The 23,532-nt window shown below is 46.0% G+C and overlaps 4 protein-coding genes across 7 annotated transcripts; all 4 read right to left on the bottom strand.

Annotated features, from left to right (window-relative positions):
- Window positions 1–478: 478 nt before the first annotated feature.
- Window positions 479–10,359, bottom strand: spag5 (sperm associated antigen 5). Its single transcript, XM_018736021.2, has 23 exons — window positions 9,240–10,359; window positions 8,778–8,967; window positions 8,387–8,503; window positions 8,179–8,271; window positions 7,810–7,944; window positions 7,477–7,596; window positions 7,259–7,351; window positions 6,960–7,094; window positions 6,368–6,461; window positions 6,058–6,205; window positions 5,827–5,877; window positions 5,105–5,279; window positions 4,871–5,004; window positions 4,623–4,791; window positions 3,868–3,997; window positions 3,702–3,788; window positions 3,472–3,610; window positions 2,656–2,788; window positions 2,245–2,325; window positions 2,008–2,151; window positions 1,856–1,930; window positions 1,672–1,752; window positions 479–1,575 (listed from the first exon to the last, which is right to left on the bottom strand). Exons 1-23 carry the CDS (start codon window positions 10,106–10,108, stop codon window positions 1,504–1,506), a joined length of 3,465 nt encoding a protein of 1,154 aa, XP_018591537.2. The 5' UTR covers window positions 10,109–10,359; the 3' UTR covers window positions 479–1,503.
- On the bottom strand, window positions 10,168–11,665 carry LOC108924370 (uncharacterized). Its single transcript, XM_018735690.2, has 5 exons — window positions 11,626–11,665; window positions 11,277–11,326; window positions 11,043–11,165; window positions 10,297–10,936; window positions 10,168–10,196 (listed from the first exon to the last, which is right to left on the bottom strand). Exons 2-5 carry the CDS (start codon window positions 11,316–11,318, stop codon window positions 10,168–10,170), a joined length of 834 nt encoding a protein of 277 aa, XP_018591206.1. The 5' UTR covers window positions 11,319–11,326; window positions 11,626–11,665.
- A 2,263-nt stretch (window positions 11,666–13,928) lies between these two features.
- Window positions 13,929–17,844, bottom strand: trmo (tRNA methyltransferase O). 2 transcript variants are annotated; one of them, XM_018735731.1, is made up of 6 exons: window positions 17,575–17,844; window positions 16,378–16,526; window positions 15,940–16,114; window positions 15,602–15,759; window positions 14,614–15,201; window positions 13,929–14,368 (listed from the first exon to the last, which is right to left on the bottom strand). In XM_018735731.1, exons 1-6 carry the CDS (start codon window positions 17,658–17,660, stop codon window positions 14,151–14,153), a joined length of 1,374 nt encoding a protein of 457 aa, XP_018591247.1. In that variant the 5' UTR covers window positions 17,661–17,844; the 3' UTR covers window positions 13,929–14,150. The 2 variants fall into 2 exon arrangements, with proteins under 2 accessions (XP_018591247.1, XP_018591246.1); XM_018735730.1 differs by having other exon boundaries at window positions 14,614–15,228.
- Window positions 17,845–18,493: 649 nt separating this feature from the next.
- hemgn (hemogen) lies at window positions 18,494–23,405 on the bottom strand. 3 transcript variants are annotated; one of them, XM_018735775.2, is made up of 6 exons: window positions 23,042–23,405; window positions 22,635–22,867; window positions 22,033–22,100; window positions 21,197–21,287; window positions 19,110–19,495; window positions 18,494–18,962 (listed from the first exon to the last, which is right to left on the bottom strand). In XM_018735775.2, exons 1-6 carry the CDS (start codon window positions 23,066–23,068, stop codon window positions 18,883–18,885), a joined length of 885 nt encoding a protein of 294 aa, XP_018591291.1. In that variant the 5' UTR covers window positions 23,069–23,405; the 3' UTR covers window positions 18,494–18,882. The 3 variants fall into 3 exon arrangements, with proteins under 3 accessions (XP_018591291.1, XP_018591292.1, XP_018591293.1); XM_018735776.2 differs by having other exon boundaries at window positions 22,635–23,405; XM_018735777.1 differs by lacking the exons at window positions 22,635–22,867; window positions 23,042–23,405 and having other exon boundaries at window positions 22,033–22,208.
- Between the last annotated feature and the right edge of the window lie 127 nt (window positions 23,406–23,532).

Consider the following 23,532-nt stretch of genomic DNA (forward strand, 5'->3'; position numbering starts at 1 on the left):
CATATCCAAAAATATTGAGTCCTTTTCACTAAACGGCAGCTGCTTCCATACCTTCAGCGTTTGTACGTCTGGTTACTGTTGTTAGCTGCTCTGTCTGGTCAACAAGCAGAAATGGCAAACTAAAATGTCCTAATCTGTTAAATTTAATACATTTACACTTTATTCTTACACTGTACAGGCGCCATGTCACTTGGTGCCTTTTTTTCCTGAGATGTCCAGTAGGAAGAAAGGCGGTGTGTGGTGGCATCTGACAGGGGAGGTTAAGAAAACGCAGCTAAAAATCAGAGCAGTGCTGAAAAGGGGCCTCGCTTCTATAGTTTTTCATTCATTTAGCAGCTGCTTTTCTCCAAAGCAGTCTACAATGTTTTTACCCATTTACACAGCTTGGTAATTTTATTGGAGAAATTTTTTTAAGGGTAAGTAAGTACCTTGCTGAAGGGTACCACAGCTGAAGATGGGAATCAAACCTGTGACTTTTGGGTCCAAAGGCACTAGCTTTAACCACTATGGTGCCAGCTGTTTGTTTGTTCAGAAACTGACAGATGCCCCTGTTGAGGAAGACGCACTCAATGTACCTTGGTTTTACAGTGTTGAACATGTAGGACTCTGCTCCAAAAACACAACTAGTGCTTGGACCCATGAGGGATGTTTGTCAGATACGTGAAATATTGCAGCTGGTCCAAGCAGAGTCTCTGCAGTCTGTTCATTTCCATTTAACCTCAAAAGGACTTTGAATTGAATAACGGAACGCTCGTTTTTAAATACGGAAGCACTCGTGACCTTCCATCAATTTGAGTTCTCGACTCACTCAAGCCTCCTTTCTCATTACCAGCAGGACATCTGTCATCATTAGACTTGGTGCAGTTTACTTTGCCGGTGCCATCATCTCCTACAGTTTGACTTTGTACTGTACATGTGTTCCTGCGTTCATCTGCGCACATACACCGTCATCACAGTTATTCCAGTAAAAACAAACTGGTACATAGGATAGCGCACAGTGAGTTGTACTAAGTGCTAGATTCCCTTAACTGCATCTCACATTGTTGATACCTCCCAATCTATCAAATTCAGCACATTAATTGTCCATTAACGTGCAAAAATGTCACATTAAAGTTCTTCCCTCTTTAGCCATTGTGTTCCTTTCACTGGGAAAACAAACAAAACATGTAATCTGACCAGGGCTGCCCACGACTGTAAACAGGTAAATAACTGTAGATCCCTTTGGAGAACAGAGCAGCTAAATGAGAAAGCCGTGTGCGCGCGCGCACATTACAGTGGCTGCAGTAGCACAAACGCCACCCCGTGGTGACAATGTATTTATCAAAACGCACCCGAGTTCTGCAATTGAAGGAAACCTGCCATCAGTGAGTACCAGTTAACTTTTAATTTGTCTTTAAATATAAAAAAACAATTAAGACATTATTTTAAACAAAACTTAACATTGAAAACCTTTATATGGGATCTGTAAAATGGGAGCCTGGACACGGTCCAGTGTTGGCAGGACTACCCCAGGTACGTCACGAGCTTCTGCAGCTCCTCGCAGTTCTGCACCACGGCTGGGATGGATGACAGCGTCTGTGGAGCAAGAGACGAACAGCAGTGCTCAGGTGAGAGCAGCAGTGCGGCGACCGACTTTTGTCACCCAGATTTTTCCAGGGTATGGAGGGTTACCTGCCGTACGGTGTCGATCATTTTATCTAACAGATGCAGCTCCCTTTCCGATTTCTTCTGGTTAGTTTCATGCACTAGTTGCTGGAGGAGAGAAAATACCCCAGTAAATTACAGTAATGAAGCTCTATAAAGAATTCAACAGGTATGACGTAAGCACAGGTCGATCCGGTCGTGCGCCACTTACGTGTCTCTTGGCTCGTTCCAGTAACTTCCCCCGACTGTCTTCGACCTCCATGAGGTTCCTCTTCAGCTTTGCCACCTGTTGGCACAGGAAACGGGTTCAAGCACAGCAGCCTCAGGCTGAGCGGATGGCGAGACGCCTGTGACAGTGCTCACCTCCTTGCGCAGCTCAAGCCTCTCATTGAGGGTCTCGAGCTCAGAATGAGCCCCTGTTGTGGAGAGCTCCTCTCTGAGCACCTGCGCTTCGAGCTCCGCCTGCTGCAGGGAGTGTCGCAGTCCAGTCAGCTCCCGACGCAGGTCCTACAACACACACACGGTCATCCATGCAGAGCACAAAGCTTCAGTGTATTAGTCGTATTCACAATGCAGGCCATTTAACAAATGATGCCTCACGCTGTTTTCACTTCGATACTGCTGCAGGAGCTCTCTGCTCTGATCCAGTTCGCTGCATAGTTTCTTCAAAGTTCTCTCCTCCTGAGAGGGTTTTTAATAAACAAACAAACACACACAAAAGGCCATTCATGTTGAGCTGTGCAAATTGTGCATGGCCATGATTGTGTTTATTCAGCAGCACTGAGAGTATGGGCTCTAACTTTAAATTTTGAATGGTCTACTGAAAACCAGCCAACTGCATCTCACTGGTTCTCAGGAGACCATTCAAAAGTTTAACATTTAATTCAAACTATTTTTAGAATATGGAGTCATATTAGGAGAAAGACAGCACGGTAAATACAATGGAACGTGAGTAAGTATAGAGTACGACCTCTACTTGGCTTCTGCTAAACCAGGCGGACCTCGGCTCACCTGGGCTTTGTGCTGCAGCACCTCTGCATCCTTATCCACCCGCGCCTGGAGTCGTTGCATCTGCACCCTGAGGTCCGCAACTTCAGAGCTGTGTTTGATTGTGAGCACCTGGAGCTCCCCCCGTAGGCTGCAGCTGGAACAACCGGCAGGGATGAGTGTTACTGGGGGTCTCATCCACATTACGCCCCAGTGGTCCCGCTCCCTTTAACCCTACGTAAAGTATTACACTGGGTCCTCATGAGCACTTGGAGTTACAACTTTTCAAATACCCTATTTTTTTTTTTAAACTGTATTTTCTTCCTATTTTCAGAAATTTGTTTCTGCAAGTTGCATTTCTGCATCCAGACATTATTGGGCAGTAAAACACACCCAAACAGTGTTTTAACATGGCCGTCTTGTAACGTACTCTGTGTGCACTCTGTTTTCAGGGTGGAATGGAACCCAGTGACCCGAGAACAGATGAGTGAGTGTTGAAAATGGAATAAATCATCATCTTACAAATGTTTCATTACGTATAGCCTTCACAGGGTTGATGTAAACTTGGCCCATGAATAAATCAAGGGATGTCAGTATTAAGATTTTTTCAATTGTGATGTAGTTGTTGGATTTACCAGCAGATCAAGTTATGAACAGGCTTTCACTCCCAGCTGCTGTATGTTCATAAGCTGAGGACTCAGTGTAAAGTATCTCCCTTCCCCCAAAGTAAGTGTCCTCTTCAAAGCAAAGCAGATGGATTCTTGTCCCAAAACTAACTAACTAGTTGTGCACACAACATGTTCCAGGAATATTCGCAATAACACTCCATGTTAGACTTACACAGTGTGCTCCAGCTCCCGCTGCTCTGTGTCCTTCACCTCCCGCAGCTGGGTGATGGTGGAGATGAGCTCTGAAAGGGCGTCTCCCAGACCCGAGAGCAGCTCCACTACATTGCTCCGTTCCTCCTCAAGGGGAGCATCTGTAAAGCCCACAAGTTACTAGCTATTCCGATAGCAATGAAGTACGAGGTTGGGGTGTGCGTGTATGTGTGCGAGACTGTGATGGGATACCTTGCTGCTTCTTTGGTGTGATGGAGGCAATGCGAGAGAAAGCACTGTTTCCACCACCCATTCCGTCCTCATGACCCTCCTCCAGACCTAGTAACAAAAGTTAACTAAAATAAAAATTAAAAAATGATCGTGATCCCTGCAGGTGGGCAGAGCTTTAGGTCCTCACCCGTCTCACAGCCCTCTTCCTCCTCAGTGGAGATGGCCACCATGACGGTGTCCAGGAAGGACCCGGCTGCACGGCGAGGCGTCTGAGTGGGAAGCTGGGGGATCGCACTTTGGTTGGAAGCATCTGGCTTCTATATTCAGACCAAAAAAAAAAATCAATTTCACATAGGAGCACCTGCAGCAGTATCCAGGGACAAACTGAATAACTGAACTCAACATAAATGTGTAGTAAGTACCGTACAGCTTTGCAAACACAAACATAAGATATACTGTACGTAGACATCCGCAATGCAGTTAGGTTTGATATGTTTTGTTTTATATATCATACGTATATAAATAAATACTTCTACATTTAGCTGATGCTTTTCTCCAAAGTGACTTACAATTACAGGTGGAGATCAAACCTACAACCTTTTGGATCCAAAAGTGATTATAACCACTACGCTACCAGTAGTCCAGCTGTAAATAAAGCATAACATATACTGCAGTGTTGGTGCTCGCAGTTTCTGGGTTTAAATGGGGTTCATGAAGTTCAGTCTTTGTGCAGTGTGCATGTATTTCCTCCCAAAGTCCAAAGATGGTTGTTTTGGGTGAATTCTAAATTAACCTCTCTCTCTCTCTCTCTCTTTCTGCCAGGTGATTGTCTGGCATCCAGGACAGGCTCTGGGCCACCGTGACCCTGCATAATGAATGAACAAATCAGGCTCTTGTATGTCAGGCTCTTATGCAGGGTGGGAGCAGAGCAGAAGGTCCTACCTCCGGGTGGAGCGCGCTCTGTAGGGCGGAGGTGAGACCGTGGACACGGTGATGCAACACGGCCACATCCACGGATGCCTGGCTCAGCTGCTCGCCCATGTCCAGCAGCATGGCGCGCGCTTTGGACCGCGTGCTGTCCAGCTCTTCCAGCAGACATTCCCTCTCCTGCCTGCAGGTGGCGTGCTGCTGTTAAGCGTGCTATTGCAATACTGGGTGTTCGGAGCGAACGGTCGTCTCCGACTGCTCACCTGAGCTCGGAGAGGAGCCGCTTAAGGTCCTCGCACTCCAGATTCCTCTCCCTCAGACCCTGCAGATGAGATTTGAGCAGCCCCTCGCTCTCCGCCACCTGCTCCTGCGACAGCTCGTTCTCGGCCTGCAGGTACTGCCGAGGTGAAGCCAGCACATCAGTTAGCTCTCGCTGCTCCCGTCGTTCCCAATATAGCCAAAGTCTCCCTTGGCGGGGGGAGGGGGGGGTCACTCACCTCGTTCATCTCCTTCAAAGCCGCAAGCTGCTCCTGGACTTCATGCAGCTGCTCCAGCTGCTGGATGTGGACCTGGGCCTGGCTGCGCAGCTCTGTCAGCATCTGCTCTCTCTCAGCTAGCATGTGTGCCTGCTCTTCCAGCTGCCAGCAGGACTCCTTGAGCTCAGCTTCCAAGCTAAAGGGAACACAGGGGACACGCATTGGGTCCGGGTGCAAGGTATCTTGAAAGTTCAAAGTAAAACTGACAGTCTAAATACGTACATCTTTAATGCTAAAGAATGTTTGAAACATATTAGTAAGAAACAAATAAATAAATGAGCAGCAGGTGGGAACTGGTTAGAGCCATCACCTTGCACCCAGAAGACCTCAAATCCAGCTGCAGGACCCTTTTCATCCTGAGCCGATGCCATAACAATTGACTCTGATGTGTAAACAGGTAAATTGCTACATGCTGTGAAATACAAACATACTGATGACCGCTTCTCCCATTTTTTTTTTTTTCTTCAAGGCATACAAACATAACCAAAGAAACCAAACAACACTTGTCAGACTGTATTGCACCAAATTTCACACGGAAGTACAGACTAGAAATTTTTGAATGTGGCAATAATACTACAGTGTAGCTGCCAGTTTGATGGTAGTGTCTGACACCAACACAGCCACACACGCTCCAGTGTGCTCCGCTACCGCCACGGCGTAGGAGATCCAGGGTGGAAACCAACCTGTGCACTCGCTCAGTCGCCTCCCTGGCCTCTTCGGACGATTGCTGCAACCTGCAGGTGGAGCAAATGTCAAACTTGAGGACTAGAGCTGCCCGAGGTGGCAACTCTGCACTTGAAACAGTTATACAGGTATAGGGAGAACGACCATGTTTCAGTGTACTGTACATACATACAACCCAGCAAGAAAGGGAATATGAAGGCGGCGGCACGGGTGGCGGGAGAAGGACATACTTGCGGGTCTCGTCAGCAAGGGCCTGCTGCAGGAAAGCGTAGGAGGCCTGGATGGAGGACACTGTAGCAGACAGCTCTGTGTTCTTCATGTGCAGCTGTGTGCGCTCCTCCTCTGCCTCGCCCAGCTGCTGTCGCAGCACACCGATCTCTGGGGCACACAGAAATACAGGACACCCGGTTGGGCTGAGCTGCGTCTCGACAAAGGGGAATTCTCCACAAAATACTGTTTGTAATGTCTAATGGGTACAACCCTGGTGGCATATGAACAAAGCTCATTAAAGGTCAAGACCTTGGCAGTGCAAGTATCTACCTGAGTTCAAAATGGTTACATGCAGACTGAGATCTGCAGCCTTCTCTGTGGCATCCTGCAGCCTTGACATCGTCTGTGTCAGTTCATCTTGAATCTGAAACATTTGTTTGAAAAATCAATATAATACCAGTATCCTCCTCAAACCTCACTAGATTCTGGATTTTTTCTGTGAAGTTGCCTAAGCCCCACCCCTCCAAACACGTGGCATCATTTAGAATCATAGAAAACTCTATAAAATGCATCTGGACTCTGAATTTAGCTTGTGGGGTTTGGGAGATTAACTTAAAACTATTTGTCCTCTAGAGTGGACGGAAATGTGTGGCTAGTTCTCAGGAGACTATTCGAAATTTAAATCTGCGTTTAGGGTCTAACTGAGCTTCACTGCTAATTATTCAAAGTAAACAATGTGGTAAAAATGTAAGGAAAAATGAAAAACGCGTTAAAGACGTGAACATATAAGACAGCTGGTTCAAGACATATCAAAGGTCCAGCTTTTGCACCCTTCCGCAAGATACTTCAATTTAATAAACATCTATTCACGGGCCTTTAAACAATTCCAGGTAACAACCGTATTATATCCTTAATGGCCGACCTTGTTTTTCTCCTCCACTGCCTGTTTCCTCTCTTCCTCCCGTTTCTTGGCCTCTCCAAGGGCGACTGCCATCTTTTCGTGCACCTTGAGCACCAAAGGGTTGGACCTCTGGAGGAGACATCGAGCCTTGCATAGCTGCAGAAGTAAAATCAAACCATGTTGGTTCACAGCTCACAAGTCCCATTCACACTTCACAGGCTCTCTGTACTGTACTTCCGTTCTTGAAACGTGTCGTTAAAAGCTCTGAAAACAGATCATAGCATAAGTGCCGAAACAAACGGGGAGAAACGTTAACCAACCTCTTTGTACAGATTGGTTTGGTGGGACATGCTCACGTCTAGAAGTTCATTCATAGCTTGTATGGACTCAACATGCTCCTTGTTCAGGGAGGCCTAAAGGACAAAGGAACCAGGTGGGCGGCAGGGGGAACAATCCATTAAAAGTGGGCAGTAGCTACAGACCAGGTTGGGAGTGGTTGTGACCTCCAGGAAGAGCAGAACGCAGCCCAAAGAAATACCTGTTCTAGGTGGGCTTTGGACAGAGCCCCTTTGAGGGTCACATGAGAGCCCACATTCTCCTCCAGCCTCGCCACCTGGATGGCATGTTGAACCCGGAGCTGCTCCATCACACTGAAAGCCTGGATTTGGGGTGAGAGACCAAGATTGTTTAATTCCAAACTGTGTTACGATGCAGCCTCATTACACTAATATATTAACACACTTTCTTAGCAATATATAAATATGAAGAGGAATCAAACTGTCTTCTAACATGTCCTGAGGGATGTCCCAGTGCTCAGAATTCTATGTACTTGAGTGATGTTTCTCCGAAGCCCACGCTGATGAACACCTACCGCTTCCTTTGCCCTCATCGCTTCCTCCATGAGTTGCCTCATGCGGTCGCGCTCCTGCTGGCACTCGCGGGCCTTATCCCCCATCCTTCTCAACGTCTCCCTGCACTTCCTGTACAGTTCCCTCATCTGCTTCATCTGGAAGGACCACGCAGGTGGAGGTGTTAGTGGTCACCATGGAGAGCAGAGTAGGACAGGGCAGCAACACAGAGAGGAGACCTTAATCGCTTTAATTTGCTCCATCAAGGCTGATCATTTGATTGCAACAGAGTATAAAATGTGTCTTTTCAACTTCATGTTCTTCTACAGCATCAGGACAGCTATGAACAGCTCTCAGATTAACACAAAATTTCACTTTTTTGAATGATTTACCTGTATGGAGACCCCATCTTGATCTTCTTTGGTCACACAAGTGATTTCCGTTAACTTAGCAAGAGTTTCCTCCGTTCCTGCACTGACTGCAGCCTGTTGAGAAGAGGAGAAAATGGCTTCAATGAAAAATTACTTCTTGACCAAAGTTTCAGGTAGCAAAACCAAGGAGCAATCAACCCTTGCCAAGCCTGACAGAAAGATCCCTCACCATAGCGGCCCTCGTGTCCTTCACACTATCAAGAAGGTTCCCCATGGTCTCGTGGTCCAGCTCCAGGTGGTGGATCTTCTCCAGGGCTTTCTCATACAGCTCCTTGTAAATCACCACCTGGACAGAAAGTGAATGTCAATGGTGCCATCAAGAGCACAAACAGCACTTTCTGTAAGCACAATGGCAACGTCCATCCAAAACTGCGGATCCACATAAGGCTGGAACATCAGCGTATTATTTCAGTCGAACTACAGCCACTCCCACCTAGCGGTGCGCACATTCAAACCTACGATGGAGTTAATGGTTGCCCAAGCAGCAACTTGTATCTGACCACAGCATGGTGAGGACCAGAGCGCCCCATCCCATCATGAACCATGTCTTGCGGTCCAACCTGGTTGAGCTCGGTGTGGTCTGTCTGGACGAGCTTTTCCCTGAGCTCAGAAGGCCCGGGTCCAGCGCTCTGTTTGTGACCCCGGACGGAGGATAGCTGCTGGGACAGAACCTCCACCATGATGAGCAGAGAGGTCAAACGCTGCTGCAGCTCCTCTCTTGATGCCGATTCCAGGCTTCCAGGAGTCAGACTGATGCACGGAGGACACAGTAACACACACACAACCTTATCGGATGTTCTCACAGAAGGATCGCAAGGTATATTAATGGTTAAAGAACCAAGTTTACATTATTTAAGATCCCAAAAGCAGCTCTGATGTTACATCCTTGAGTAATAAACAAACAATCTGCTTCACATATACAAATGGATGAAATAAATTTTGATAGTAACCCGGTAATGAACCATTCATTAAACCACCAACACAACCAGGTTAATTTTTCTCACAATTCGAAGCTCACTCACGTCCAGAGCAGGGAATCAGTGCTGGTGCTCGCCTCGGCCACAGAGATCTCCCTTTTGAGCTCGAAGAGGCCGGAGGTATTGACGCTACGCTCATTCTGGTGCACCGGGCTCGTCCCGACAGCGACATGCTGGTGCGACGTGGAGCCCCCTGACTTAAGGATGAGCAGCTCCATCATCTTCAAAAGCTGCTGCTGTAGGGGCTCTGACTGGGCAAGAGGGAGATGCAGGGGAGCCACCGACTGTGCAGCGTTGTTCCCCTCGCTGGGCTGAGCTGATCCACAGCTTGGTGGAGAGCTCAGTTCTGTGGAGTTGTGCTGGGGCGAGGGCATGGGGCTCTCGAATTTCTCAGTCCACAAGCTGCTCGCTCGGCCACCCAGGAGAATCTCCTGCCTTTCTGGTGTTTTCGGAGCGGGCTCCATGCAGGCTGGGTTTAGGGTTGGCTCCCCTCCTTTCTGATGGCACTCCACTTCAGCTTGCTGAGGTGCATCAAAGTCCTGATTCATCTCCTTTGGGCAAACATTCTGGATCAGTGAGGTCTGCATCTTAGGGGTCATGGGAATAGATAGCATAGACCTCATCAAATCAGCAGATGTCTCGTCAGAGTGCTTGGAGGTAGAGTCCATGGACACTGACTTCTTAACCAATGGACACTTGTCACTGGGTTCATCAGAGATACTCTGTGCAACACTGATCTCCAAAGACCCATTTGGCAGTCTTGCTGAAAGATCAGCTGGAGATGTTGGCCTCATAACAGGAGTAGAACTTAGGGCAGCAACCACACTTTGGACAGCTGCTTCTTCTTCTGATCTGTGCCAGCGGGAAGAATGTAAGAGTGGGCTGGATGGCACAATGAGTGAGACTTGTGGCATGGATGTGTCAAGGATTATGGAGCATTGATTGGACAGAACCTCAGGTCCTCCATCAGGACCTACAGCCTCAACTGTACAGCTGGGCTCACTAACACCACACAGTGACGGAAAAGACTGCGTGCTTCCTTCTTGGCAATAGCTGTCTCTCTCCAGCTCATAATCATGAGCAACATCTCCCAAGTTCTCACTAGGGAACTCTGAGGGATTCTCAGAAGAAATTTCCACCCTGTTCTCTGGAGCATTTGCTTCAGACTCATTCAAATCAGGTAGGGGTTCAAACCCTAACTGGCTACTTTCTGCATTGATCATGAACTTTTCCACTTGACCATAATTGTGATCTTCATGCTTCATGCTGTTGGAAGAAAGGATGAAGTCCTCAAAGTTCCCAAGGTTTTCACTTTCAAGCGCAGAAGACCAATGATTTTCAGCAGCATGGTCTTCAGCCAACAGTATGACAGTGTCCTCGGAAAACCTGGTATTATCGGGAATTTCAATATCAACTCCGGTGCAAATGAAGGATTTTAACGTGATGTGGCCGACCCCATCGTTGTCACACCGCCCATCAGTGCTATCTTCAGACACTGCACTTTCTTCGTCGGTCATGCCATCTGAACGTTCAGCCTCACCACCTTGTTCCCTTTCACCATCTTGTCCCCCTGCCATCACGCAAACACCATCATGAGACAATGCCAGCTTCTTCAAACTCAGACACTCCAGGATGACTTTCTGGACATCAGGAACATTTTCCTTGAAATGGTCCTCATCTTCTCCAGGAATCACAGTGCCATTCACAACCATTGGATCCAGTGTGTGTTTTCCCATTTCAGCCTGTTTGGAGGAAAACAATCAATCAATCAACCTCATTTCTTACCCACATCACAGGGCAGCAGATGGTGAAGAAATCAAACCAGAGGTGAAGGGAGCAAAGTGTCACCTTCATGTTGACACCGCATGAGAGCAGTTCGGTCCCAGGTGAGAGCGACACCTGCACGGCCGCAGGCCCGCAGCGCAGGGGACGCAGGGGGGTCCTGTCGGGCAATCGGACTGCGGGCACAGCCTGGGCACAAAGAGACACCGTGACAATGACAACAGCAGGTCATTCCCGAGCAAAGATGCTCATCATCACTGTTTTTTCATCAGGAGAGGACAAACAAAGTCAGAGCCTTACATGATTACTCTCCTGGTGGTGTGGTCCTCTTCTGGCCGACATTGTGAAATCTGTGAAGAAAGAAGTAGCTTCAATTACTCAGAAATTACTAAGAAACAAAAATAGAGTTGCACAACTTTACTTTCAAAATAAGAAAAACGTACAAAATATAATGAATTATCTGACGTGAACCGACGACGCGTGAAGCAGGGCGAGACTAACCTCCAGCTGTGAAATAACAAACACAATTTTACGCTAAGACGTGTCCAAAGGCGGCGGACAGACGTTACGAACACTTGCTGAGGGATCGATCTGATGTAAGTTGTATTGTTATTATATTACAGAGAAATGTTAATAAGACAAAACATACCACATTTCACGTCCCGCCCGGATTTCAAACACACGTAACATTGATGCGATTGGCTAGAACACCGCTCCCCTAAACGTGTTTGTTACGTTATCTACGTCATCACGTACGCGCCGACGCATTTCAAAGGAACGTAGAGCGCGGGAAACAAAACAGTCGTTGAGTCTTGGGCAGCGTGTGGCAGGCACTAGGTGGTGTTGTTTTGTGGTATTTGTCTCATGTTTTTAATACATGCGATAATAAAATCGAACTGACTTGATGTGTGTAACGGATGAAAAACAGAACTATGAATACCAATATCATAACAGCAGCAGTATGAATTCTTCTTGAATGAATGAATGCTTCTCCAGGCAAAACAATTGAATAGAATAGAATACTGCACAAAACAAGAATGAAAATGAGTAATGCTAATATAATAACAGTAGTCAGCCAGAGAAATCAGAACATGATGAGAATGCTTAAGTGACAGTGTAATCTACCAGTGCCTGGAAGGAGCAGTCCAGCTCTAGTTACTACAGGTGGCATATTATTATTAGTGAGTGTTGTATACTCTTACAGCAGTGGGGTAAAAGCTGTTCCTCTACCTAGCAGTGCGGGTTCGAATAGATCTGAGCCGCTTTCCAGACGGCAGAGAAGAGAAAAGTGCCCGTGCGGGGTGACCATGATCTTTCATGATGCGCATCGCCTTTCTGAGCCAGCTTGTGGTGTAGGTGTCCTGGATTGCTGGTAGCTGCGTGCAGATGATTCCCTGAGCCGTTTTGACCACCCTCTGTAGGGCTTTTTTTGTCCTGTATGAAGCAGCTGCCACCCCAGGATGTAATACACCCTGTGAGGATGGACTCCACCGCACACCTGTAGAAAGTAGTGAGGACTGTAGTGGACGTCCTGGCTTTCTTCAGACGCCTGAGGAAGTGGAGACGTTGATGGGCCTTTTTGATTGTCGATGCTGTGTGCTCAGTCTATGTGAGTTTGACAGTGAGGGTGACCCCTAGGAATCTGAAGCTGTTGACCCTCTCTACCATGTCCCCTCCTACATAGATGGGTGCCTGAACCGTATCCTGTTTCCTGAAGTCAGTCACCAGCTCCTTAGTCTTACTGACATTTAGAGACAGGTTGTTGTCCTGGCACCACTCTGCCAGGAGCCTCACCTCCTCTCTGCAGGCCGTCTCATTGTTATTCATGATCAGACCCACAACGGTGGCATCGTCAGCAAACTTTATGATGGTGTTGGAGCTGTGCTTGGCTACACAGTAATGTGTGAACAAGGAATACAGTACCGGGCTCAGGACGCTTCCCTGTGGAGTGCCAGTGTTGAGGGTTAATGGGGAGGAGGTATTTCTGCCAATATGCACATGCTGGGGTCTGTTTGTGAGGAAATCCAGGATCCAGTTGCACAGTATGGCACTCAGTCCCAGACCTAGTAGTTTGTGGATCAGCTTGGTCAGGGTGACACTGTTAAATGCCAAGCTATATTCCACAAATAATAGCCTTGCATAGCAGTTTTTATTGTCCAAGTGAGCCAAAATGCTGTGAAGTGTGTGTGACATTACATCTTCAATGGATCTGTTGTGGCAGCAGGCAAACTGCAGTGGGTCCAAAGTGTCTGGGATGGTATCCTTAATATGTCCCAGCACCAGCCTCTCAAAGCATTTCATTGCAATGGGGGTCAGTGCCACTCGGCAATAGCTTAGCTTAACATGGTAAGGTGCTTTAGAGAAAAAAACAGTAGCTAAATGAATAATAAACACAAATGCTTTACTAAAATGGGGGGCGAGGTGGGACAGCAGGTTTGGCTTATGCCCACTCTGGTGGGTCTGGGGTTCAAGTCCCACTTTGGATGCCTTGCAACAGACTGGTGTCCCGTCCTGGGTGTGTCCCCTTCAGCCTTGCACCCTGTATTGCCGGGTTAGGCTCCAGCTTGCCACAACCCCGCTTAGGATAAACGGTTTCAGACAACTTTACTAAAAATTCGCTACATTTGTGAGATCCCGATAAGTTCTATCCTTTTGTATGTATGTTGTAGAGAATCGTACTCCAGCCACACGCAGCAGTATAAAAACACACACACACACACACACACAAAGCAGAGCTGCAGTACACTGTTGTTAGAGGGTCTCTTCTGATATCCTCTCCCTCACCTCCAACACCTACTTTCAGTGTCACTTCATGGAGATTCACAGGAATTTCTCCACCACATGCTACATTCACTGTATTTTTCTCCTTTTTTGAAGTTCATTTTCAAACTTGTCCAGGGCTGCTATTTTGATCCAAAGGTTCAAACACCTCCTGCCCCCCAGGTCTGTATATTAAAACAGTTTTATTTCCATTGTAAAACAAGAGTTTAAGGAAAAAAATATAACACATGCAAAAATGAACAGGTGCTGTGTTACATCCCAAACAAGGTACATAGAGCTAGGCTAACCTCCTCAGCAAAAAGACATTGTAGTGGTGGTAATCAGAGAGAAACCTCACAGTGCAGTCAGACACACACACAAAATGTTCTTTAACCACCTGCAGCCCCTGTCGCATCACAGCTCTGGTTTAACAGCTTGCACTCGAAGCACTTCGGCGAAATTCTTGCCAAACCAACATGTGATGTCAGCTGTGTCCAGGGTGAAAAAGAAGAGCTTGTCCTGGCAGCGGCCACGTCGGTACACAGACCGCGGGTCAGCAGCCAACACCGCCTTGATGGCGGCAGCTGCCTCCTCTGAACTGTGCAAAAACCGGAAACTGGGCTTCCCAAGCACTGCAGGACACCGACAAAGAGGGAAAGTCATCATCCACAGACCTGACATTTGTGACCACTGCTTGTTCTGAAATTTCAGAATACAGTAAACAAGCCAAATTTTATCACCTAACACTGAGTTTTGTAATACAGTAACTAAATACTACCCCCCAGTGGATGTAGACAAGAATACACCCAGAAGTAGGTTTGCTTCCACACTGATCACAAAATACAGTATTTTCAGTTCAGTATCTCATTGGCGGTACCTGCTCTGCCAGGTGGCTGAAACTCTCTCAGTTCCATCTCTGCATGCTGTGTGAATCTTACTGCCAGGCAGTTCACTGGGGGCTTCCGGATCCAGGAGGCTATGGTACTGTAGGACTCCTCTCCATAGCACACCTTCGTACTACATGTGGGCCTCTGGAGAGCTGGTAACTTTGCATCCGCAGAGTCAGTGACTCCAGGGTTTCCTTCTACAGTTTCCAGGGTGAAGTCATCTCTCTGACTGATGTAGTTCTCAACCTCTCTCAGGAGTGAGGCCACCTGCCCCCCTCCTGCAACATCTGGAGCATCACTCGGCCTTGAATCGAAAACCCAAGTGGAAAGCAGTGAAGGAATCACTTCAGCGTGGAGATTCAGTTGCAGCTCCTCCTCGTCCTCCACATCTCCACGAGCATCTGGATGCGTGCACAGACCCTGTTCCTTAGCCTGCTCCTCGACAGAGTGAATCATCTCACCTGATGACATGCAAGCAGAGAGACACTCCTCTCCACCCAAGCCACTTCTGCTCTGGGGACAATCATAGTCTGGAATGTAAGGCTTTATATCCAACACAGGTGTGCCAGAGATCATGTCTATTCCAGACAGGTGGAGTGTATCACCTGCAGGAAAAAAAAAAAAAAAAAAAACTGCAAATGAACTTTTATCCTTATATAACTAAGAAACACTGCAACATTTACTCCCTTCTAAAAATGCTGAAACAAAAAAACAGATTAGCAAAAGCTTTATATTTTATATTTTGAAAAGGCAAAAAGAGTTAATGCATCAGTTCAGCAATGGTATACTGGTGAGCCACTGTATAATTAAATGAACCACAGTACATGGAAAGGAACAATGCTCTTTTCATTCCTCCCTCTCCTTTAGACAAGCATACAAAAGGATACATGTGACAATGTAAAACAGCAGTATCAGAAATGACCAGAAGGGCTTGCTCATCTGACCTCCCCACCCAGCTCCAGTTTTCTGTCCTACTACCTGTGATCTTATCCAGTTTGGCCAAAGTGAGTCCCAGAGCATTGGGCCGATGGGGGCTACGGGTGGAGTACAGCCCAACCCTCTGGCCATTCAGCCGGGGGGGCTTCACCTTGGCTTTGTAGCTCAGGTGTCCATTCTTATGGAACAGGAAGATTATCCTGTAGAGTCACACAGAAGAAACGACAGACCGAACATTGCAGCTGTGTATTATGGTCCTCCAGGAATTACAAACCATCCTGGTTTGTCAGACAGCTGTAACGATATTTACTAATGTCAACCGCAACATTACATTTACACGCACAGGTTAGAGATCAAGGAAAGGTGACTGAACTTCGCACCATATGTGTGAGTAGTGTTCCAGGCCCAGGAGAGCATGCTCTGGGTTATTGAAAGCAGCCTTCCGTATTCGGAGTGTTGCGCGAGAAGACCTGCACACGACAGGTTGACGAGGAGTGCCGTTTTTCGCTGAGAAGCAAGAGCTGATGAATCCAATCGGAACTGTCTCAATAAGACCTGAAATGAAGCAGCGTGTTATAAATGCAGCACAGCCATTCTAGCGTTCAGTAATCGTGTCGGGAGGATCAGGAGGGAGTTACTATACCTTTCGTAATGAAACATTAACAACAACGTTATTTGTGGAAAGGGCTTTATAATTTTTTTTTAAGAATAAACAGTACACCTAGACAGGACACAAAAGCAATCGTGTTACATACATTACTCTAGGGTATAACCACAGTAGTTGGAGAGGACTGCTCCATAACGCACGGCTAACACACCTTGCTCTAAAGAAATGCCCCCAGCCACATGCTCCTTCGGGGTGGTCCGCGCACCCGGTGTCGCCCCCTTCCGATCAGATGCGGTGAAAGCGGCCTGCAGGTGCGACAGGTGCTTCTTGTGGGAGAGGAGGGCGCCTTCCAACTTCTGCCTGAGAGCAGGGCAAGGTTCACAGAGAAAAACAGTTTCACCAACGTGCGACAGCAGACACCGAAACCACGCACGAGTGGAACAGTAGCCTATAGTCCAGGGGTCTCCAACCTTTTTTGTGAGTGGGGGCTCCCTGAAGGGATAAAATAGTCTAGTAGAGGACTACTTGTTTGATATACTCAAAAAAATATATAATTTGTTATAAATATAACCACAATGGTGCTTTTTTTTTTAAACTTTCAACTAACAACATTATGTCAAAGGGATAATAAAATACCTTGATATCCGACCTGGCATGAAAAATACTAATGATTTCTCACAAGCTGTTTTGATATTTTATTAAACAATCAATCCTGGAAAATATTCCAAGAAAATTTATTGAAATATGAACATTTATTTATATGAACATTTAAAACAGTCCAGAGGGGGCTATTTTCGTGCTTCGTCACGTTCGCTGACATACATAGCCGTGACTCGTCTTGTTCGGCCCGAGTTGAACATCGAGAGTGAAGACGTGATTTCATCTCCATGATTCTTGTGATCTTTACAGTCAGTGTTCGCTATCAGTCATTCCTCCCCTGGCTTGACAATTTCACCATGATGGGAGAACGATTTTTTGTGTTTTGTCAAAAAATGAGCAACATGAACTTAGCTTGCTTCGGTTGCAGCCCGTGACTTCTTAGCGAGCCTGGACCTGGTTAAAAAAAAAAAAAAAAATTGCTGCCTGCTTAAGTTAATGTTGCTTTCAACTCGTTAACTTTTTCCTTTTGTACCTGGTGAATAATAACAAACTGCTATTGAACTGAAAGTCGTGGATTGTGGTGAAATCACGTCTCTCCGCGCGTTGTGCCTCCCTGCTAGTCTCTCTCTCTCTCTCTCTCTCTCTCTCTCTCTCTCTCTCTCTCTCCTTCCACTGCCGCGTGAATGGACAGAAATAAACTAAAGGAAGCGGTATCCCCTCACTTTGTAGGTGAGACAGAGGAAATTAAATCCACGAGGAAAGCGAGCTGCGCTGAGACGAGTATAACGACGTTCACGGTTCATTTTACCTCAGGTTCTTGATCTCCTTCCTCATCACTGATATTTGCTCACTGAGTTTCTTCACATGTTGCGCACAGCTGCAGCAGCCCGACATTCTCGGCTCTGAACCCGCTCGCTAATAAAGTTTTTCTCACACGTAAAAAAAATGTATAATAACAAACAAATGCATCTAAGTTCTGCTAAAACTACAACCTAATAAGCGCCTAATGCGCTCGCTAAAAAGTACGGGTACTGTAACCAACTACGCCACCGAAGAGTCTGGGATTCTATTGGTTCTTTTCCATGGTGACGTTCCAGAACGGTGAAATACCCGGATAACAGTTACAAATGCACAGTTTTTAAATAACGATCTAAGCCGCTCAACATTCATCCAATCCATTGGCTGATTTTCATTGTGACGTATGAGAACGTTGGAATACCCGGATAACAAAAAAAATACAACGTACAGCAATCGAAACGGTTCAAATTCAAGACATTCGATTGGCTCTTTTTTTTTGTGACGTATCAGACCTGTGCGATACGTGGATTTCAGCATGTTGGCACCTCTCTTTATATCGTCGTGCCTATGGGCAAAAATTCCAGTTTTAAAGTTACGCGCTATATTGTATGGTTGACATTTTAAGTGGATCTATGTTTTGTTTGGTTAAAATGTCCTGCAATATTAAGCACGTGTGATACAACGACTCCACTTCCTTCCAAACCGGAAGCTGAGCTGCGAGCCTTGCAAATGTTCATTTGATTTGTTTCTCCCTCATAAAAAAAATGAATAAAGAAAGCGGAATTTGCAAGTGAAAGTGCGTATTTATATTAATTAACCGAGTTATTAAAAATGTTCCGCCTTTTGAAATAAACGAAAAGCACAATGAGTGCACACAGTGTACCACTTTATTAGGTAAACCATTCTTGTACAAAGATGTTACATGGGCATTCATAAAAGATAAGGCAATAATATTTAAATCTGCAAATTACGCGAGCATCTAAAAACCTTTTTTAGAGCGTAGAAGGACAGGTCACCAGCACACAACTTCAATCTTCCAGAAAAAAGGCTTGTAAATGATCCAAAAATAAATAACTCTCAGGTTTTTTTGCTTTTTGTTCTTTAAAAGAATTAAACTTAATGCAAAAACAGAATTGCTTAAAATGTAATACATGAAATGTTACACACTGTTGACACAAAGGCTCATCATGAGTTCAATGAGCCCCAGGCTGCACTTCCTCTTTGCCCAAATACTGCGGTATTTCTCTCTCGGAAGGTGTCGCTCTGCAGGTCTCACAACTGTGGTTTCTCAGACGAGACTTCGTGAAAGATTATCTACCTAGGAAGGTAGGGAGGTTGCTGGGATGGAGAACATTTGGTTACTGGCTGTGAAGCAGTCAGATAACTCCTCGATTGTCCCTGCAATACATAGAAAGATTGTTACCCATGTACTTTTCTGCAATACGCAGCACTTTGGTCCATAACAACACTGATGATAGAAAGAGGAGCCCATTCAGTAGCTGTAACTAGAGGAATATACTGTGCATGGAGCCCCATGTCTCCTACCCCGGTCAGAAGGCAGGTCCTCCGGGAGAGGTGGTATGTCCTCGTTCTCATCTGGACCCAGATCCTCGATCAGAACCACCTCCACTGGTTGGCTGCTCTTGGTCTCAAGCCCCAGTGTGTCTGCCAGGGAGGGAATGAGAATCTCCTCTGGCTGGGGCTGAGTGAGAACAGGAGCAAGTGATGGGAGTAAAGGTACAGTTTGGGAGGACATCTGCACTCCCACAGGGCCGGCTTCCAGAGAGGCCGCCGCCCCTGCATTGGAGGCCTCCACAGGGGGTTCCTCCTGGGCCTTCGGCAGCTGGTCTTTGGGGTCCGATTTCCTCGGCCGCCCTATTTTGCCAGAGCTGCTCTTCTCACTCTGAACTCTTTGCCTTTTGCTCTGCCCTCTGGAATCACAGGTTCAAAACAGTATTTTTCAATGCCAACATGATCAACAGCTTTACATACTGTAGTAGTTAAAAAGTTAGAGCTCTTACTGAGAGGTTGTAAGTTCAAGTATTGTGTTCCTACAAGGTGTTGAATAAAGTGACCCCATCACAAAAATTGTTTTACATGTGGAACTCTATGGCAAAATTACCAGTCACTATTTATTAACATTACTATTAACGTCTTAACATGTGTTTCAGGTGAATTAGACTCTAAATGCCCCATAGTGTATGAATGTGTGTGTTACAGTGTGTGTATTCATGCTCTGTGAAGGACTGGCATTTTGTCCAAGGTGTACACTGCCTCAAACCCTGTGCCTCCAGGACAGGCTTCAGACCACCGTGACCTTGCATTGATGCATCGAAGAAACTGTTCTTGATGGATGGATGGATTATTGTTTTATTTATCCAACTGTACTGCAATCATTTTCAGTGGAGCAATTCACATTAAGTACCTTGCTCAAGGGTATTGCAGCGAGGGCTCCCTGGGATTTTAACTAGTGACCTTCAGGGTGCAAATCATTCTCTGTTAGTCCTATAGTCCTAGTCTGCTATGATGTGTCCATGCTGAGGCTTTACAGTACAATATTCTGCCAATGTTACACCAAAGCGCAGGAAATGTTCCCCTTGTCCCTCTTTCGCAACAACCTAGGAACCCAAGTGTGTAGAGGTATGCAAACCTGAACATGTGTTTTTGTAGACAGACCATGCAAACCCTACAGATACCCCCAGTGTGAGCAGCCAGCTCACGGTATGCAGAAGCCCAGCCTGTCGGTACCCTAATACTGCTGACTGGGTCTATTCATCACCTGTTTTGAAAGTCTAATAAAAATGAGTCCCCAAGGAAGAACCTGTAGTGTTCTTAGCCCAAACAATTTCAGTTAAGATGTATAAAATGTTTATTTGCAAAACAAGTGCAGAGTAACATGTCGAGTTTAAGAGCTTCGGTCAGTAACGATAAATATCCTAGATGTTATTTTTTGATACTTACTGTGAGGATGTAAATGCCCCAAAAGTGGGTGTTTATCTATTGTCTTAATTCAGCATTTTCTGCGATAGATAATGCATTTTTGTGTCCCAGTCATAATTTTCATGTGTGGGAGCATTATTTAAGGCCTCGTTCCAGGGAATCGGGGAAGCTCTGAGCCAGCACTGCCCAGGCATGCTTCGCTCTGTGGGATTCTACCTCGACTCGGCAGGGCGAACCTGGGGGCTGCAGGTCTTCAGCCCACTTCTGCGACAGCATGAAGGAGCCGCTGTTATTTCCAGTGCTCCTCATTGCATCCTGTTATGCGAGTGTGCGCGAGCACCGCCTTTTGACCTAAATTTCTGCAGCCGTTAAGGGTAAACACGGAGCGCCTCTGCCTCTGCTCAGGTGTTTGTATGGCTACGGTGTGAAGTTCTGATAAGGTCCCGCGCGTGGTACCCGAGAGCTCAAAGCAGCACGAGGCCTGAGGGATCCGTCCCCTGGTTATGCAAAGGGCTGTAACTGCTCCGAAGGAGAAGCTCTTTGACAAATTACGCTCAGAGACAAGACATCTGAACCGTGTAGGTGTTCAACACCCTTTCTTGCCCGCTTTAAAGACCCATGCCTTAATGTGCCTTTGCCACTTTGTGAAGTGGTTGTTCATATGATATAAGATGCAATATTTACAAATTTACCCATGAACCCACTGGTAAGTTGCTTTCTCTTCTGCCTCTGCCTTCCTCTTCTTCAGGAGCTCTCTGTCCCTCAGTCTTCGGCGAATACCATCTGAACGATTAGGAATTACACACGTGTTTCTTCTTTTGTGGTCAGCATACAAAAACATAACGCGACTATGTGCGACAGAGTAGGTGTTTATTAAATTTCCCCGACCGGTTTATAACATGCAATAAAGGTGAACTTTATTGTAACTTTATTGTTCGTGTTTTACTTACAATAAATATGCATAAGTTAAGGTAATATTGTATGAATGTACTTGTAGACAGCTGACGTAACAAATTCCTCCCTTGAAAAAATAAATCCTAACAACTTTTTTCTTTTTTTTTAAAGTAATGTTGGCACAAGACAAGCGCGTTAAAATATTTGCATAAATTATTTATGACAAGCTATAAGTGAGATATAATCCTTAGCAACACTTTTCAAGGCATTGTCTCTCATAAAGCACGTGCTAAATGCCCTCATTGGTAAGTAGAATTGCAAAGGCTCTTTGAATGAATACAGATCATTTTTACAAATTATTTGTTTTCTCAATAGTTTTAACACTAGGGCACGTACAGTACTGCTGAGTATGCAGGATCATGTAAGGATAAAATGTAAGGAGGTAAGAACTATGTTCAAATCACCAGTGTGGAGTAGCCATATGAATGCAGAATGAGCCCGTGAGCTACACGGCGGGTACAGAATAGACTCAGAGACAGATCTCCTCTGTGTTTAATTATCTCCTACGGCCCCGGGTGAACTTTCTCTCTGCCGCATTCGGTGCCATATTTGCAAACAAGGTTTCGACTCATACCTTGGTTGTCATCTGGTTCCTTATAGTCTTTCTTCAGACCCTCTTTTTCCAGTGTCTCCATACCGAGCCTGTAGGAAAACTGATTTCACTTTCAGGGAAGAGAAATTGTGAAGAATTTCCAAAAAAGATCCAGGAAGTTTAATCCTTAATTCTGTCTATTTGCAGCTCCTGCTCCTTAAAAATAATTATCTGGTTAGACATTAACAGGGCGCTCGCAGTGTTCGGCAGCTTCGCCTTATCGTGTTTGCAAAGGTGGAGGACTTGGCACGGCTCAGTACAGAACAAGGCATGACTGCAACGCAAAAAAAGCATGTCAGCGCCCTAGGTTTCCCGCTTCTTAGCCGGACCTGAGCGTTCTGGTCCACATATGTGCTTCTGGCCTCTTCTCCCAACCCATGGATGTCCCGTGCGGAACCACGACTCCACACTTACTGCACCTGCTGACTCTCTCTGCCAATTTAATCCCTTTTTTATGCAACTGACCCGTGGTGTGGTCCAGACAAAGGAACCCAGTAAAACGAGGGGGAAAAAAAAAAAAACACGTAAAATATAAATTAGTCCTACTGTCCATGTGAGACCTAAGAGCTGCTTTTCAGCCTCACCTGGAGTCCAGTGCGTGATCCCAGCGGTGTGGTGAAACACGGTAGCTGTTCGCAGGCGCAGTGCAGACCAAGAGCAGACTGAGAAAGCACTCGACCCACGGTGTCTGATAGACATGGTACAAACAACCAGGGTCAAGTGCGCCGCCCGTGAGTGGGAACCCATCCTCCGCAGGTGTGTCACACAGATTCGCAGCCAGCGAAAGTACACACGAGGCTGCATGCTCTGTTCCATGCTGTTATACATAAGATATAAAGACATTTTTATTATGACTTGGAGGTGGGAGCAAAATCCTTTGTAGCATTGCCATTGTTGCAGAAGTGCATTATCTGTACCGCACCTCTGGACACTCCTGTCATATAAATTTAGCCCAGATTGTAAACTATATTTTTTATTGTTGAGCCATTACCTTATTATATTGTTTTTTTTTTTCCATGTAGTGTTTTCATCAACCGCTGGTACAGTGCAGGGCTGCGGTGACCCAGAGCCTATCCCAGAAACACAGGGCACAGGCAGGGTACACCCTGTCTGCAGCACCAGTCCATTAGAGTGCAATTATATTATTATAGTTATATATTAGCTCGATGAATCAGGGAACCCAGGGGTCATGTCTGGATCCCTTTGCTTCAAGCTTCCATTCCTGCAAATGCGAAGACAGCGAGTTTCTTAGCTCTGCCGAAAAGCATGTTTTACAGATAGCTTGAATAAATATTTTAAATATTTAACTCTGAAAGCAGTTGAAGCAGAAAGACATTTAAATTCTGCATACTCGATTATTCCCTTTAACGCCTCCTTCTCTAAAACCTTAATGCATTGCTTGTCTATTAAGCGTTGTCTACTAAGCGCAAAAGGAAATTCTTCGATAAAAAACGATTAAGCCACAGTTTGTCTCATCAGACC

Source organism: Scleropages formosus, chromosome 16 (assembly GCF_900964775.1).
Source record: "Scleropages formosus chromosome 16, fSclFor1.1, whole genome shotgun sequence".
In the NCBI taxonomy this organism is placed as follows: domain Eukaryota; kingdom Metazoa; phylum Chordata; class Actinopteri; order Osteoglossiformes; family Osteoglossidae; genus Scleropages; species Scleropages formosus.